Consider the following 14,929-nt stretch of genomic DNA (forward strand, 5'->3'; position numbering starts at 1 on the left):
TTACTAAGTGAATGGAGAAAATCCGGTCAGGAAAAATAAAATGACATGCTGCGGATTATAAAATCTGCACCGCAGGTCAAAATCAGCACGGAAATAATCTGCATCATGTGCATTGAGAATTTCAAATTCATGATCGTGTTCATTTAACCTAAGCCCCACAGCTCAGCGATAAAGCTGCAATAACAGGGCACCTGATAAGACACACCCAGGAACAAACCAGGGAATGTTAACCCCATAAGAACCAAACAGGAAGGGGAGCCTGCATGAACAGAGAAGTGAACACACAGAGACACCCGCAGCCAGTACGCCAGAAGACAAAGAACCCATGACACAAACAGAAATGCATCCATACTCAGACCCTGTTCACACTCAGAACCAGCATACATGGGAACACCCACAGCCAGTACACAAAGTGCATGCAGCCAGCCTACACGGCCACAACTGTCACAGTGAACCGCACCATGACAATACCCATACCCTAGGAAGTGGTGAGCCACTGAATCATGCATCCATTCTCAAATGCTAAGTATAATTCATTTGACTGACATACTTACAGTATATTCATCAATCTTTGCAGTATACAGCCTTAAATCCCTTTCCTGCATAAAAAAATACAATAACAAAGCAGTTAGAAGAAAATGCGATAAATATAACAGACAAATCTAAATAAAAAAAAGAGATACTGTTGGCATATTAACAGAATATGTCATCAATAGCTGATTGTTAGAGATCACAAATCCCACCAATTCTTCGAATGAACAGCACTATTCCTTAGCCAACCCTGTGTAGGAGCTGAAACACAGCCCCATCCACCTAACTAGGTCTGTGCTGTTTCTCTGTTCAGAAGCAGTGATGTATCCAGTTAAGAGCCAATGCTATGGCTCTTTTGTTCCTGGTGCCATATAGGTTTCCCTTAAAAAGGGGTTGTCCAGGATTAAACTTTTTATTTCGCCCTCTTATTTTTAAAAGGAGTCTATCAGTAGTTTTCAGCATGCAAAACTGTTAACATTAGGTAAAGGATGGGTGAATCCAGACAAATATGTCTTTTTCTGGGCTTTTATCATCTGGAGTAGTAAGAATATGAACTTTTATTCTGCCAGGAAAGAGCTCAGTGCGGGGCACTCTGTGGGAAATGTATTTTGCTCTCTGCATCGAGCTGCTTCATAACCCCTTCTCTCTGAATGACAGCTATAGAGATGTTCTGGTTGGTTTTCATTCGATTTTTATAGAATTTTGATTTTCAACATGCAAAAAAAAACATAAGGACCAATGTGGTCCAGTATACAGTATAGAACTGGACATACAGTCAAAATAGCCATTACATATAACTTCCAATAAAGTGAGAAAATAAAAATGACACTAATAATATCTGATATACTGCATTTCCAAACTGGGATATGTGAACAGCAAAGATGCATGTCCTCTCAAATGGGTCCATTTAGAAGAGCTAGTGATGGAGCCACTGGAAGTAAACCTGATATCTCAAATAAGATTATGATTATCAGACCAACATTTTTTTGATTATGGGACAGTCCCACCATACATCATTGTCTCCTGGTTGGATTCCACAGTTGCCATTCGGTGAAGAGTTGGGGGGGCTGTCAAGCAGCTCAATGCAGAGAGGACTTCACAGTGAAGCTCTACCGTGGACACTTGCAGCAGCAGAATAAAATACATATTCACACTACTATTTGTCCTTTACCTACTGATTTGAACAGTTTTGAGTTGCCATAACTGCTTACACACTCCCTTTAAATAAGTGACATAGGATGTTTTCTCAAAAAATTTAATAAAAATCCAGCCCTCCTTCCAAAGCCCACTGAGAGCTGCTGCAAGTGAACACTGCAGCCTTGCTGAAGTCCATAATGCCCTGCATCGAAAGGCTTTCCCTGCTGCAACTGCAACCCCTTAGGTTGCACACATTTGTAAAGACTTGAGCCCATGCAGCGGCATACTTCAGTGGGAGCTTCTAATAAACATCCTAAAGCAAAGCCCTCTTATTCTCCAAGAGTAACGTTTACCTCTGGTGTAGTAGCTTAGATGCTGGATACCTCCTAGCAGCAGGCAGAAAAGTGCAGCATATGGACACTGGAGCTCTGCAGTAAAGTGCACATACATACTGATGTATGTGCACTCAGCCTAAGGCCTCATGCACACAACTGTATGTTTCATCAGTATGCTATCCGCATTATTTTGCAGATAGCACACTGACTCATTCATTTCCATTGGGACATTCCCATATCCGTAATTTTTGTGGATTCGTGTGGCCATTCCTTAAATTATCGAATATGTCCTACTCTGGTCTGTATTGCAGATGAGAATAGTCATTTCTATTAATGGTAATGAGTAAAATGTGGAATGCACACAGTATTTGTATTTTGGTCTGTAAACAACAGATTTGCATAATACAAAATCTGTCACACTCATGGGGCCTAGGAGGGCTAAATACAAAAAGAAAACCCCTTTAAGCTCCCAAATATAGGCTACTAAGGCTATTTTCACACTCACGTTTTGGCTTTCTGTTTGTGAGAAAGCCAAAACGTGAGTGTGAAATTAGCCTTAGCCCATCTGACAAAACTGAACCAAATGGATCCGTCCCCGTCGACTTACATTGTGTGTCAGGACGGATCCGATTTCTATGATACAATCTGGCACAAACAGAAAACATATCAGTCCTCCATTGACTTTCAATAGTGTTCAAGACGGATCCGTCTTGGCTATGTTAAAGATAATACAAACCGATCCGTTCTGAACGGATGCAGACATTTGTATTATCTGAACGGATCCGTCTGTGCAGATCCATGACGGATCTGCACCAAACGCGAGTGTGAAAGTAGCCTTAATTTCAAGTACAATACATTGCATACTCTTTTCTAATCCACATTTGTGTATTACCTATAATAATTCATTAACTATAATTAACCAATAATAGTTACATTTTATTCATTGATTTAAAAAAGTGTTTGTTATTCATATTTCTTAAACATTCATTCAGTTATTTCAGTTTATTATTTTTGTTCCACTAAAAATATTCTATGGTTTTCAAACAATCATCTGGATCTAAATACTTTTGTAATTGCATGTAATTCAAAATTTTATATAGCCAGTGAGTTATTCAATAAAATGTTTCTGTATAGAGCCACCTGCTTTTTGTTCTTTTTCTTATTTCTTTGCCCTACTCACTGAGCTGTGATAGGGAGACAGCTCCAGCAGAATGGACACGCCCCCTTAGCTGCAGTGGAAAAGACCCTCCCCTTGAGCTGTCAGCTTAACCCCTTCAACCGTGCCTGTTTTCACCTTCCTGCCCAGGCCATTTTTTGCAAATCTGATATGTGTCACTTTATGTGGTGATAACTTTTAAACGCTTTTACTTATACAGGCCATTCTGAGATTGTTTTCTCGTCACATATTGTACTTCATGACAGTGGTAAAAATAAGTTAAAAAAAAACTTTTTTATTCATAAAAAATACAAAAATTTACCCAAAAATTAAAAAAATTAGCAAATTTTCAAATTTCAATTTCTCTACTTTTATAATAGCTAGTAATACCTTAAAAAATAGTAATTACTTTACATTCCCCATATGTCTACTTCATGTTTGGATCACTTTGAAAATTACATTACATTTTTTGGGGACGTTAGAAGGCTTACAAGTATGGAAGCAAATCTTGAAATATTTCTGAAAAAATCCAAAACCCACTTTTTAAGGACCAGTTCAGGTCTGAAGTCACTTTGTGAGGCTTACATAACAGAAACCACCCAAAAATTACCTCATTTTAGAAACTACACCCCTCAAGGTATACAAAACAGATTTTACAAACTTTGTTAACCGTTTAGGTGTTCCACAAGAATTGATGGAAAATGGAGATTAAATTTCAGAATTTCACTTTTTTGGCAGATTTTATATTTTAATCCATTTTTTCCAGTAGCAAAGCAAGGGTTAACAGCCAAATAAAACTCTATATTTATTACCCTGATTCTGCGGTTTACAGACACACCCCACATGTGATCCTAAACTGCTGTACGGGCACACGGCAGGGCGCAGAAGGAAAGGAACGCCATATGGTTTTTGGAAGGCAAATTTAGCTGAACTGGTGTCATGTCCCATTTGAAGCCCCCCTGATGCACCCCTACAGTAGAAACTCAAAAAAGTGACCACATTTTGGAAACTACGGGATAAGGTGCCAGTTTTATTGGTACATGTGACTTTTTATTGCTCAATATTACATTTTTTGTGAGGCAAGGTTACAAAAAAAAATTATGTTTTTATTTTTAGCTTTACAGCTTTTACCTGAGGGATTAGGTCATGTGACTTTTTTATAGAGCAGATCGTTACGCACGTGGCAATACCTAATATGTCTACCTAATGTCTTTCTTTTAGTGCCTCATAGTCTGAGAGCCATAGCTTTTTATTTTTTGACCGATTCTCTTTGGTAGGGTCTCATTTTTTGCGGGATGAGGTGACGGTCTGACTGGTACTATTTTGGGGGGCATACACCTTTTTGATCACTTGCTGTTGCAATTTTTGTGATGTAATGTGACAAAAATGGCTTTTTTTTTACATTTTTTTACGGTGTTAAAAAAAAAAGAGCCGTTAGGTTATGTGATATTTTTATAGAGCTGTTTGTTACAGATGTGGCAATACCTAATATGTATACTTTTTTATTTTTTTCACTTTAGCACAATAATAGCATTTTTGAAGCCAAAAATTATCATATTTTAGTGTCTCCATAGTCTGAGAGCCATAGCTTTTTTTTTTTTTTTTTTTACCGATTCTCTTACGTAGGGCCTCATTTTTTGTGGTATGGGGTGACGGTCTGACTGGTACTATTTTGGGGGGCATACGCCTTTTTGATCACTTGCTGTTGAAATTTTTGTGATGTAATGTGACAAAAATGGCTATTTTTTACACAGTTATTTTTTTTACGGTGTTTACCTAAGTGGTTAGGTCATGTAATATTTTTATAGAGCTGGTTGTTACGGACGTGGCGATACCTAATATGTATTTTTTTTTATGTATTTCACTTTAGCACAATAATAGCAGTTTTCAAACAAAAAAAATATATTTTAGTGTCTTCATGTTCTGAGAGCTATAGTTTTTTTATTTTTTGGGCAATTGTCTTAGGTAGGGGCTCATTTTTTGTGGGATGAGGTGACGGTTTTATTGATACCATTTTGGGGGGCATACGCCTTTTTGATTGCTTGGTGTTGCACTTTTTGTGATGTAAGGTGACAAAAATCGCTTTTTTTAACACTGTTTTTTTTTTTATGGTGTTTATCGGACAGGCTGGATCATGTGATAAATTTATAGAGCCAGTCATTACGGACGCGGCAATACCTAATATGTGTGGGCTTTGTTTTTGTTTTCTTCGTTTCTTTATAAAATAAGAGGAAAGGGGCGTTTTTTTTTCTTTTTTACTTTATTAAAAACACATTTTTTTTTACTTTTTTTTACTTTACTTTATTTGTGACATTCACTTTTGGGGGTCTGATCCCCTCTGCAATGCATTACAAATAAAATACATCTGTATTGTAATGCATTGCTTGTTAGTGTATGACACTGAGTCATACACTAACAGGTTACCTAGGAGACCCAGCCTGAGGCTGGATCTCCTCGGCTCCCATAGAAGGCAGTTCCCGATGCAGTGCAAGGCATTGGGCAGCCTCTGCATGGCATCGGGCTGCCTTGTGTCGCATCGGGTCCCCGCCACAGCAGCGCGGGGACTCGATGCGATCGTTCACCTGACACAAACCTCTTCTATGTCGCAGGGGCTACCACTGACTGCCGGGCCCCTGCAGTGATCACGTGCGCACCGCTCCGGTGCCCGCGCGATCACTATGACTTACTATTACGTCAAATTGTGGGAACTCAGTGGTTCCCATGATGTAACAGTATGTCAAAGGGTGGTAAGGGGTTAATATAAATGTAGCAGAGCAATGAATGGGGAGATCTCTGGATCCATGTGAGGTACAAGGCTGATTCTAGCTTAGTTGGAAGAAGATTGTCATGTACTATATGATGTCTGATTTTTATTTTTTACATTAGTCATGGGATTAGTCATTTTCAATGTACTGCCACTTTTAAGTATGCTAAAAATATATTTATTTGTGACAAAAAAAGTGGTGTACATTTTGGCCCTGATTTATCATATCTTCACTCTAGAATTCTGGAGTCAAAAAGTCGCAAAATAGGGCTTTTGCCGCAATCTCACTCCAGGAGGAGGGTAGAGTAGAAAACTGGAGGAGCTTCTCTGGACAGAAGTGTTAGGTTTAAGGACAAGTCAAATTTATGAAACAACAAGTGACATTTGATAAATGTGGCACAAAGTACTCCAACACAGACTCAAGCAAAACTGACTCTAAATATTCTCCTCATGATAAATTCCCCCTTTTGTATCTTGCTTGACGAGGAAGGCTGGCTTGGCAGGAAAGGAGGCATTGCTTGGTAGGCAAGGAGGAGTGGCGCAAGATGCAACAACATGCACCAGAAGTGCTTCAAAATTTTGACGCATAGTAAGCCAGCCAATAGGTAGTGTAAAATTAGACAAAAGTGTCTAAATATGAAACAGCTTTATCATACAGTGTGTGCCAAAATGCAACCATTGGGGACTTTTATCAGGTTACGGGGCAGTCTTTATAGTGACACCTTCACATCAATGTGCAGGAACAGGTTAAAGAAAAGAGACGATGCTAAAGAGTAAAATTATGGAAACTTTTCTGCAGTAATCAAAGAGATTGGCGCTATAATTTTTGTAGGAACTTCTAGGAAAATGAAATCAACAACCTGATTGGTTAGTATGGCCAACCTCTTCTCTTTTCCTTGCACATGGACTGTTCTGTGATAATGTCTCATGTTAACCCATCTCCTAATGAGTTCCCTTATCAAAGTCACCTTGAGCAACAGATTTGTGATGTCGAGAGCTATTAGCACTCCTGTAGTATAGATAGTGACCACTCAAGATCTACATAAGAACAGGAAAATTGCCCCAACATGGTCACCTACATTTGTTGGTAGGCATTCACCTGAACTCTGGGATGCTAAATGAGGTTTTCCAGCTGCACGCCTCAAGACAGATGGGGATTTTCTGAGAAATAGATATCGACGACCTATCCACAGGTTAAATGATCAGTATCTGATTGTTGGGGTCCGACTCCCAGGTCCCCACTGATCAGCTGTGGAAGAGGCTGATGCAGTTGGGCGAGTGCTGCGGCCGCTTACTCAGCCTGTGAAGCCACAATTGTTGGTCACATGACCTTTTTACAGCTCATTGTGCAATACCAAGCACAGCTATTAAACAATGTATAGCCATCATACAACGTACAGTGCTGTGCTTGCAATACTACGAAGATGTCCCTCCAAAGTTAGAGGTGCTAGGAGTCTGACCCCCACTGATCAGATATTGATGACATATACTATCCTAAGGATAAGTCTTCACTATTTAAAGGGGTTGCCCATTTTCCCATATTGATGACCTATCCTCAGGATACAGTAGGTCATCAATATCAGATCGGCTGGGGTCCCACTACCAGCACACCCACTGATCAGCATTTTGAAGAGACCGAAGCACTAGTACGTGTTCAAATCATTGGATGGAGCAGCTGTAATGTCAAAGGCATGCAGGAAAACAGTAAAGAGAATGCAGCACTTGTATGAGCGCTGCTTTCTCTTCATATAGTTGATGGTCGGAGTCAGAACCACGTTGATATGATATTGATGACCTAACCTGAGGAAGGGTCATCGATATGGGAAACCCAACAACCCCTTTAATGCGCAAAAAAAACCACTTAAAGTTTATTATAGACTCTCTGAACTAAAATACTTCCCAAAAAAAGTCCAATCACATAGGTACTGTGAACCAGACTTACATATTTACTTTTCCAGTTCTTGCTGCTTTCCAATTTCTAACAAATAAAGAAAAATGTATGTGAGTTTATAATTTTTATTCAAAAATGTAAATGTTAAAAAAAAAAAATACATATTACACAGAGCACACATCATGCATAAAACTTTGTACATGCTGTCTGCATAATCCATTAAGTTAAAGGGGTTGGCCAATGGAAAATATTCAACATTTTTTTGTTTTAAAGCTTTGCATTTGTTGACCGCTGTATAAACCTGGAATCAATATTTGCAGAATCCTGTTATCTATGTTAAAGTTCAATAAAAATAAATTAAAAAGATATTTAAAATTTTTCACACCAGCACTTCGAACTGAATCCTTTTGTAATTGAAGGTAATTAAAAGTTTAGTGTAGTCAATGAGTTACTCTATCTAATAAAATCTATCTGCATAGCAGCATCTGCTGTTTGTTCTTTTCCTTATTTCTCTGTCCACCTCACTAACATAAGCTGAGGTGGACGCACATGCTTAGTTCCATCCTTCAACTGCCACCAGCATTATCTTCTGTTAAAAACTGTGAGAGAGAGCTGCAGAGGAAAGGACCCATCCCCTGCACTGCCTGTCTGAAGAGAATCTAGTAGAGCAATTGAAGTAATGAATGGGGAGATCTCTGGATCCATGTACAGTCAGGTCCATAAATATTAGGACATCAACACAATTTTTGGCTCTATACACCACCACTATGTATTTGAAATGAAATGAACAAGATGTGCTTTAACTGCAGACTGTCAGCTTTACTGCATTTACATCCAAATCAGGTGAACGTTTTAGGACTTGCAACAGTTTGCATATGTGCCTCCCACATGTTAAGGGACCAAAAGTAATGGGACGATTGGCTTCTCAGCTGTTCTGTGGCCAGGTGTGTGTTATTCCCTCATTATCCCAATTACAATGAGCAGATAAAAGGTCCAGAGTTAATTTCAAGTGTGATATTTGCATTTGGAATCTGTTGCTGTCAACTCTCAAGATGAGATCCAAAGAGCTGTCATTATCAGTGAAGCAATCCATCATTAGGCTGAAAAAAAAAAAAACATCAGAGAGATAGCAAAAACATTAGGTGTGGCCAAAACAACTGTTTGGAACATTCTTAAAAAGAAGGAACGCCCCGATGAGCTCAGCAACACCAAAAGACCCAGAAGACCACGGAAAACAACTGTGGTGGCCAGTTGGCCAGATCAAGAACACTCTCCAGGAGGTAGGTGTATGTGTGTCAAAGTCAACAATCAAGAGAAGACTTCACCAGAGTGAATACAGATGGTTCACCACAGGATGTAAACCATTGGTGAGCCTCAAAAACAGAAAGGGCAGATTAGAGTTTGCCAAACGACATCTAAAAAAGCCTTTACAGTTCTGGAACAACATCTTATGGACAGATGAGACCAAGATCAACTTGTACCAGAGTGATGGGAAGGGAAGAGTATGGAGAAGGAAAGAAACTGCTCATGATCCTAAGCATACCACCTCATTAGTGAAGCATGGTGGTGAAAGTGTCATGGCGTGGGCATGTATGGCTGCCAATGGAACTGGTTCTCTTGTATTTATTGATGATCTGACTGCTGACAAAAGCAGCAGGATGAATTCTAAAGTGTTTCGGGCAATATTATCTACTCATATTCAGCCAAATGCTTCAGAACTCATTGGACGGCGCTTCACAGTGCAGGTGGATAATGACCCAAAGCATACTGCAAAAGCAACCAAAGAGTTTTTTAAGGGAAAGAAGTGGAATGTTATGCAATGGCCAAGTCAATCACCTGACCTGAATCCGATTGAGCATGCATTTCACTTGCTGAAGACAAAACTGAAGGGAAAATGCCCCAAGAACAAGCAGGAACTGAAGACAGTTGCAGTAGAGGCCTGGCAGAGCATCACCAGGGATGAAACCCAGCGTCTGGTGATGTCTATGTATTCCAGACTTCAGGCTGTAATTGACTGCAAAGGATTTGCGACCGAGTATTAAAAAGTGAAAGTTTTATTTATGATTCTTATTCTGTCCCATTACTTTTGGTCCCTTAACAAGTGGGAGGCACATATGCAAACTGTTGTAATTCCTACACCGTTCACCTGATTTGGATGTAAATACCCTCAAATTAAAGCTGACAGTCTGCAGTTAAAGCACATCTTGTTTGTTTCATTTCAATTCCATAGTGGTGGTGTAGAGAGACAAAACATTTAGAATTGTGTTGATTTCCCAATATTTATGGACCTGACTGTACATGACTGGTTTTTGCTTTGTTAGAAAGAGATTGCCATGTAATATATGATGCCTGATTTTTATTTAATTTTTTTACATTAGTCATGGAATAACCCCTTTAAATTAATGACTAAAATATCATCTAACACGGAGGTACCGTAGCAACGCAGTTAAAATTTGAACTACTACTTGCACTCCTGATGTACATACATCATTTAAGGGCTTTTACTATGAGCTGTAAGAATCTGCTCATAGAAGCCTTTACTATACAGCTTCATATATGGTCCATTCTGTCACAAGTGGTTGGTTCTAATAGCTGTTGCAAAGCAACACTTTTGAGTACTGTGTGACTACTGAGTAATGTGTGGTGTCCGGTGGTATCTTCTACAAAGGATCAGCAGTCACCCTCTGAGATTGGCAGCACATTAGATCTAAACTGACGTATGCACCAGTTGTAGGTCTTATCCACGTCTTGTACATAAGAGATAATTCTGTACTTTGCACTTTACTTTATAGCAGTGATTAATGTGCCATTCACAATTTTATTATTCATCATGTTTTCCATTATCTGTGGACTATATATTTATATGACTGTTGACTGGAGTCTGTTTTTTCAGTCATGTGACTCCTTTTTAATAGGCTTTTTAGTATGGATTTTTATTTTTCACTACATTTTTTCTTCTCATATGTTTTTTGGTTGGCGTGATCATTTATAATTCTGTGTATGCCATTTTACTCCAGGTCCAATGTCTTAAACTGTACACAATTTCTGGCACAAACACAATGATAAAAGTGAACCATGCTGCACAGCATACTGTTTTTCAATGGCAGCCAAATACCAGACAAATACATCTGGGTACTATAGTTGCGTGTGTCTGGCTATAGGTTCAGTGGGACCATATATACAGTAACCAGTTTAATTGCTAAATTGCTAAACAGTACACAACCACTTCTGACAACACTGCCTCTCTAAGTCTCACTGATAACTAGGGGCGTTCCCTAATGTGCTTTATCTCTGCACTGGACCCTTTAAGCTTGGATCTTCTCTGTAATGTAATTTACGGGGCTGCATTTTGTACTAGCATTTTCCAAATAATGGGGTAGTAACAGCAATGCATGCGACAAGAAAGCAATCATCTGGTTCACGAACCAAAAGTCACATAAACTGGGCAATGAACAGAACACTTACCTTGGGTCCTCCCTTTCATCTTATCTGCTGAAGATCTGCTAATTCTCGGAAATATGCCCGCACCAATTCTCAAACTGTCTGATGCACACTATGCATTGTTGGCCCAAAACACTTCCTACTTGTCCAGGACAGGTCTTGGATAGGCAATGTTCATGTGAGGAAAGCTGGCCAATCCGAGGGCAGTAGAGAGTGTTCATCAAGCAGTCTGAGAAGCGGTGCACCCATCTTGCATGGCAGAAGAGAAGTCGGGGAAGTCATGGATCTGCAGCTAAAACGATAAAAAATTAGGGCACCATGTAGGGGTTCTGTTCATTCCCCAGTAAATAGGAATTGTTTGCCTTGAACTGGAGGGTCACTTTAGGAGAAAATACACAAACCCAAAAGGCAACTTTGATACTTGCTTTTTTAAGCATGTCCAGCTCTTTCCTTATCAGCGTCCCTCTTTCTTTGTCCCTCTTACTCTCAAAGCTGAAAGTGAAAAGTAAAGAGAAATGTAAAATGTTCCTCCATCTTTAATTTTCCTGGGCTACATTTTTATATAAGCTCCCATCTACTGTGAAGAAGAGCTGAAAGAAATAAGAAGAATTTACAATTATCCCCGGCAAATGTTCACACTTCGGGACCATAGTTTACGATTTTGGAAGAGGTGATGTAAACTGCATTATTGATGACTGATGAAGGAAGTGAGTGGACCGAACCGAAAAGATTCTATTATGGACAAACTTGAAACGTCCCTCTGTAACAAATCTCCTTGAGCGATGTACAAAACTCTCCTTTGCAGGTTTGAAAGTTTTTCAAACATTTTATTTACTTACTTTATTTAGAGGCAATTTAAAATATAAAAAGAAAATGTTAATGGAGTTTTATTCACATTTCATCTTACTTCAAGTAATTTTAGTGAAAAAAAGACCAGCATCAGAAAAGCCAGGGGCACTCCAAAATTCGGGAGGCGGCGTTATCCTGGATGCTCCCTTACGGCTGAAGTCCTTGACTTGTTTGAAGCACCCATAAAAAATATTAGCCACCAAAGTACATACAGTACAGACCAAAAGTTTGGACACACCTTCTTATTCAAAGAGTTTTCTTTATTTTCATGACTATGAAAATTGTAGATTCACACTGAAGGCATCAAAACTATGAATTAACACATGTGGAATTATATACATAACAAAAAAGTGTGAAACAACTGAAAATATGTCATATTCTAGGTTCTTCAAAGTAGCCACCTTTTGCTTTGATTACTGCTTTGCACACTCTTGGCATTCTCTTGATGAGCTTCAAGAGGTAGTCATCTGAAATGGTCTTCCAACAGTCTTGAAGGAGTTCCCAGAGATGCTTAGCACTTGTTGGCCCTTTTGCCTTCACTCTGCGGTCCAGCTCACCCCAAACCATCTCGATTGGGTTCAGGTCCGGTGACTGTGGAGGCCAGGTCATCTGGCGCAGCACCCCATCACTCTCCTTCATGGTCAAATAGCCCTTACACAGCCTGGAGGTGTGTTTGGGGTCATTGTCCTGTTGAAAAATAAATGATGGTCCAACTAAACGCAAACCGGATGGAAAAGCATGCCGCTGCAAGATGCTGTGGTAGCCATGATGGTTCAGTATGCCTTCAATTTTGAATAAATCCCCAACAGTGTCACCAGCAAAGCACCCCCACACCATCACACCTCCTCCTCCATGCTTCACGGTGGGAACCAGGCATGTAGAGTCCATCCGTTCACCTTTTCTGCGCCGCACAAAGACACGGTGGTTGGAACCAAAGATCTCAAATTTGGACTCATCAGACCAAAGCACAGATTTCCACTGGTCTAATGTCCATTCCTTGTGTTCTTTAGCCCAAACAAGTCTCTTCTGCTTGTTGCCTGTCCTTAGCAGTGGTTTCCTAGTAGATATTCTACCATGAAGGCCTGATTCGCACAGTCTCCTCTTAACAGTTGTTCTAGAGATGTGTCTGCTGCTAGAACTCTGTGTGGCATTGACCTGGTCTCTAATCTGAGCTGCTGTTAACCTGGGATTTTTGAGGCTGGTGACTTAGATGAACTTATCCTCCGCAGCAGAGGTGACTCTTGGTCTTCCTTTCTTGTGGCAGTCCGCATGTGAGCCAGTTTCTTTGTAGCGCTTGATGGTTTTTGTGACTGCACTTGGGGACACTTTCAAAGTTTTCCCAATTTTTCGGACTGACTGACCTTCATTTCTTAAAGTAATGATGGCCACTCATTTTTCTTTACTTAGCTGCTTTTTTCTTGCCATAATACAAATTTTCACAGTCTATTTAGTAGGACTATCAGCTGTGTATCCACTTCTCCACAACGAAACTGATGGTCCCAACCCCATTTATAAGGCAAGAAATCCCACTAATTAAACCTGACAGGGCACACCTGTGAAGTGAAAACCATTTCAGGTGACTACCTCTTGAAGCTCATCAAGAGAATGCCAAGAGTGTGCAAAGCAGTAATCAAAGCAAAAGGTGGCTACTTTGAAGAACCTAGAATAGGACATATTTTCAGTTGTTTCACAGTTTTTTGTTATGTATATAATTCCACATGTGTTAATTCATAGTTTTGATGCCTTCAGTGTGAATCTACAATTGTCATAGTCATGAAAATAAAGAAAACTCTTTGAATGAGAAGGTGTGTCCAAACTTTTGGTCTGTACTGTACATTATTGGGAGTGCATATGGTGGCTAGCACTTGTTTTTCATGGGGATCAGATCCATATCATTTTATAAACAAGAAATCAGAAAACTATTTTTTCCTTCAATTTTTCTTCCCCCACCTCTGGCTTTTTATAATGTTTGACTATGGGACTTGTCGTACTTTTAAACTAAGAATATATTTTCTTATGCCCTAAAAAGCAGGGTCAGATTGGCCCACCAGAGTACCAGAGGATTCTCTGATGGGTCCCTTGCTCTGACACAATAATGGAAGCCTTACAAGACAGAACCCCAAGGCCTAGCAGGATCCACCAGATACCCTATTAAAGGGGTGGTCTCACTTCAGCAAATGGCATTTATCATGTATAGTGCCAATGTTATAAACTTCTTACTTTATTTCACTTGAGAGGGTTAACTTGCACTGTTTAATACTGTGTAATTAAATTTTATACGTACGTTGTTATATCCTGTTCATTTGCACTGTGTTTGCATGGCTCTGTGGAAAGGGTTAATGAATACTGAGAGACTTTTGGGACTTTGAATTAGAAGCTGGTAATTTTCCACAGCTGCCATAGGGTTTAACACCTTCAGGACCTTGGACGAGAATGCTTGTCCTAACGTGCAGGTACTTCAGGCACTAGGACGAGCATTCTCGTCCTGCAGTTAAACTGTCACTGTGAGTGAACACACAGTGACAGGACAGTGACAGCTGATTGCTCACAACACCTACAAAAGAGACAGTCACAACTGTCGTCGTCTGACGATCGCTGTGATTGGTCAGTTAATCCAGACTGACCAATCACAGCTAAAGGCGCCTATTTCAACTCTGATCTCCTCAGTTTTGTAATTACTATGACAGTGCTGAGGAGATCAAAAGTATGTGCTATAAATCCTCAGAAGTACACTCCTAATTGCTAAGGAGATCGCAGCTGCAGCCTGACATTCCCCCTCAACCCCCAATACAGAAGTATTTTAAAGCATTGTAAAGGGGATCAGA

General features: G+C 39.7%; 1 protein-coding gene across 2 annotated transcripts in view; it reads right to left on the minus strand.

Annotated features, from left to right (window-relative positions):
- The window catches only part of IL15 (interleukin 15), a 128,074-nt gene that overhangs the window by 61,652 nt on the left and 51,493 nt on the right, over positions 1-14,929 (minus strand). For both annotated transcript variants that reach the window (XM_044300664.1, XM_044300672.1), the window contains exons 3-5: positions 11,681-11,747; positions 7,866-7,901; positions 555-599 (exon numbers count right to left, since the gene is read on the minus strand). In XM_044300664.1, the coding sequence (XP_044156599.1) occupies positions 555-599; positions 7,866-7,901; positions 11,681-11,747 (148 nt within the window). The remainder of the gene's footprint in view (positions 1-554; positions 600-7,865; positions 7,902-11,680; positions 11,748-14,929) is intronic.

The sequence above is a fragment of the Bufo gargarizans genome, chromosome 1, assembly GCF_014858855.1.
Source record: "Bufo gargarizans isolate SCDJY-AF-19 chromosome 1, ASM1485885v1, whole genome shotgun sequence".
Taxonomy (NCBI): Eukaryota; Metazoa; Chordata; class Amphibia; order Anura; family Bufonidae; genus Bufo; species Bufo gargarizans.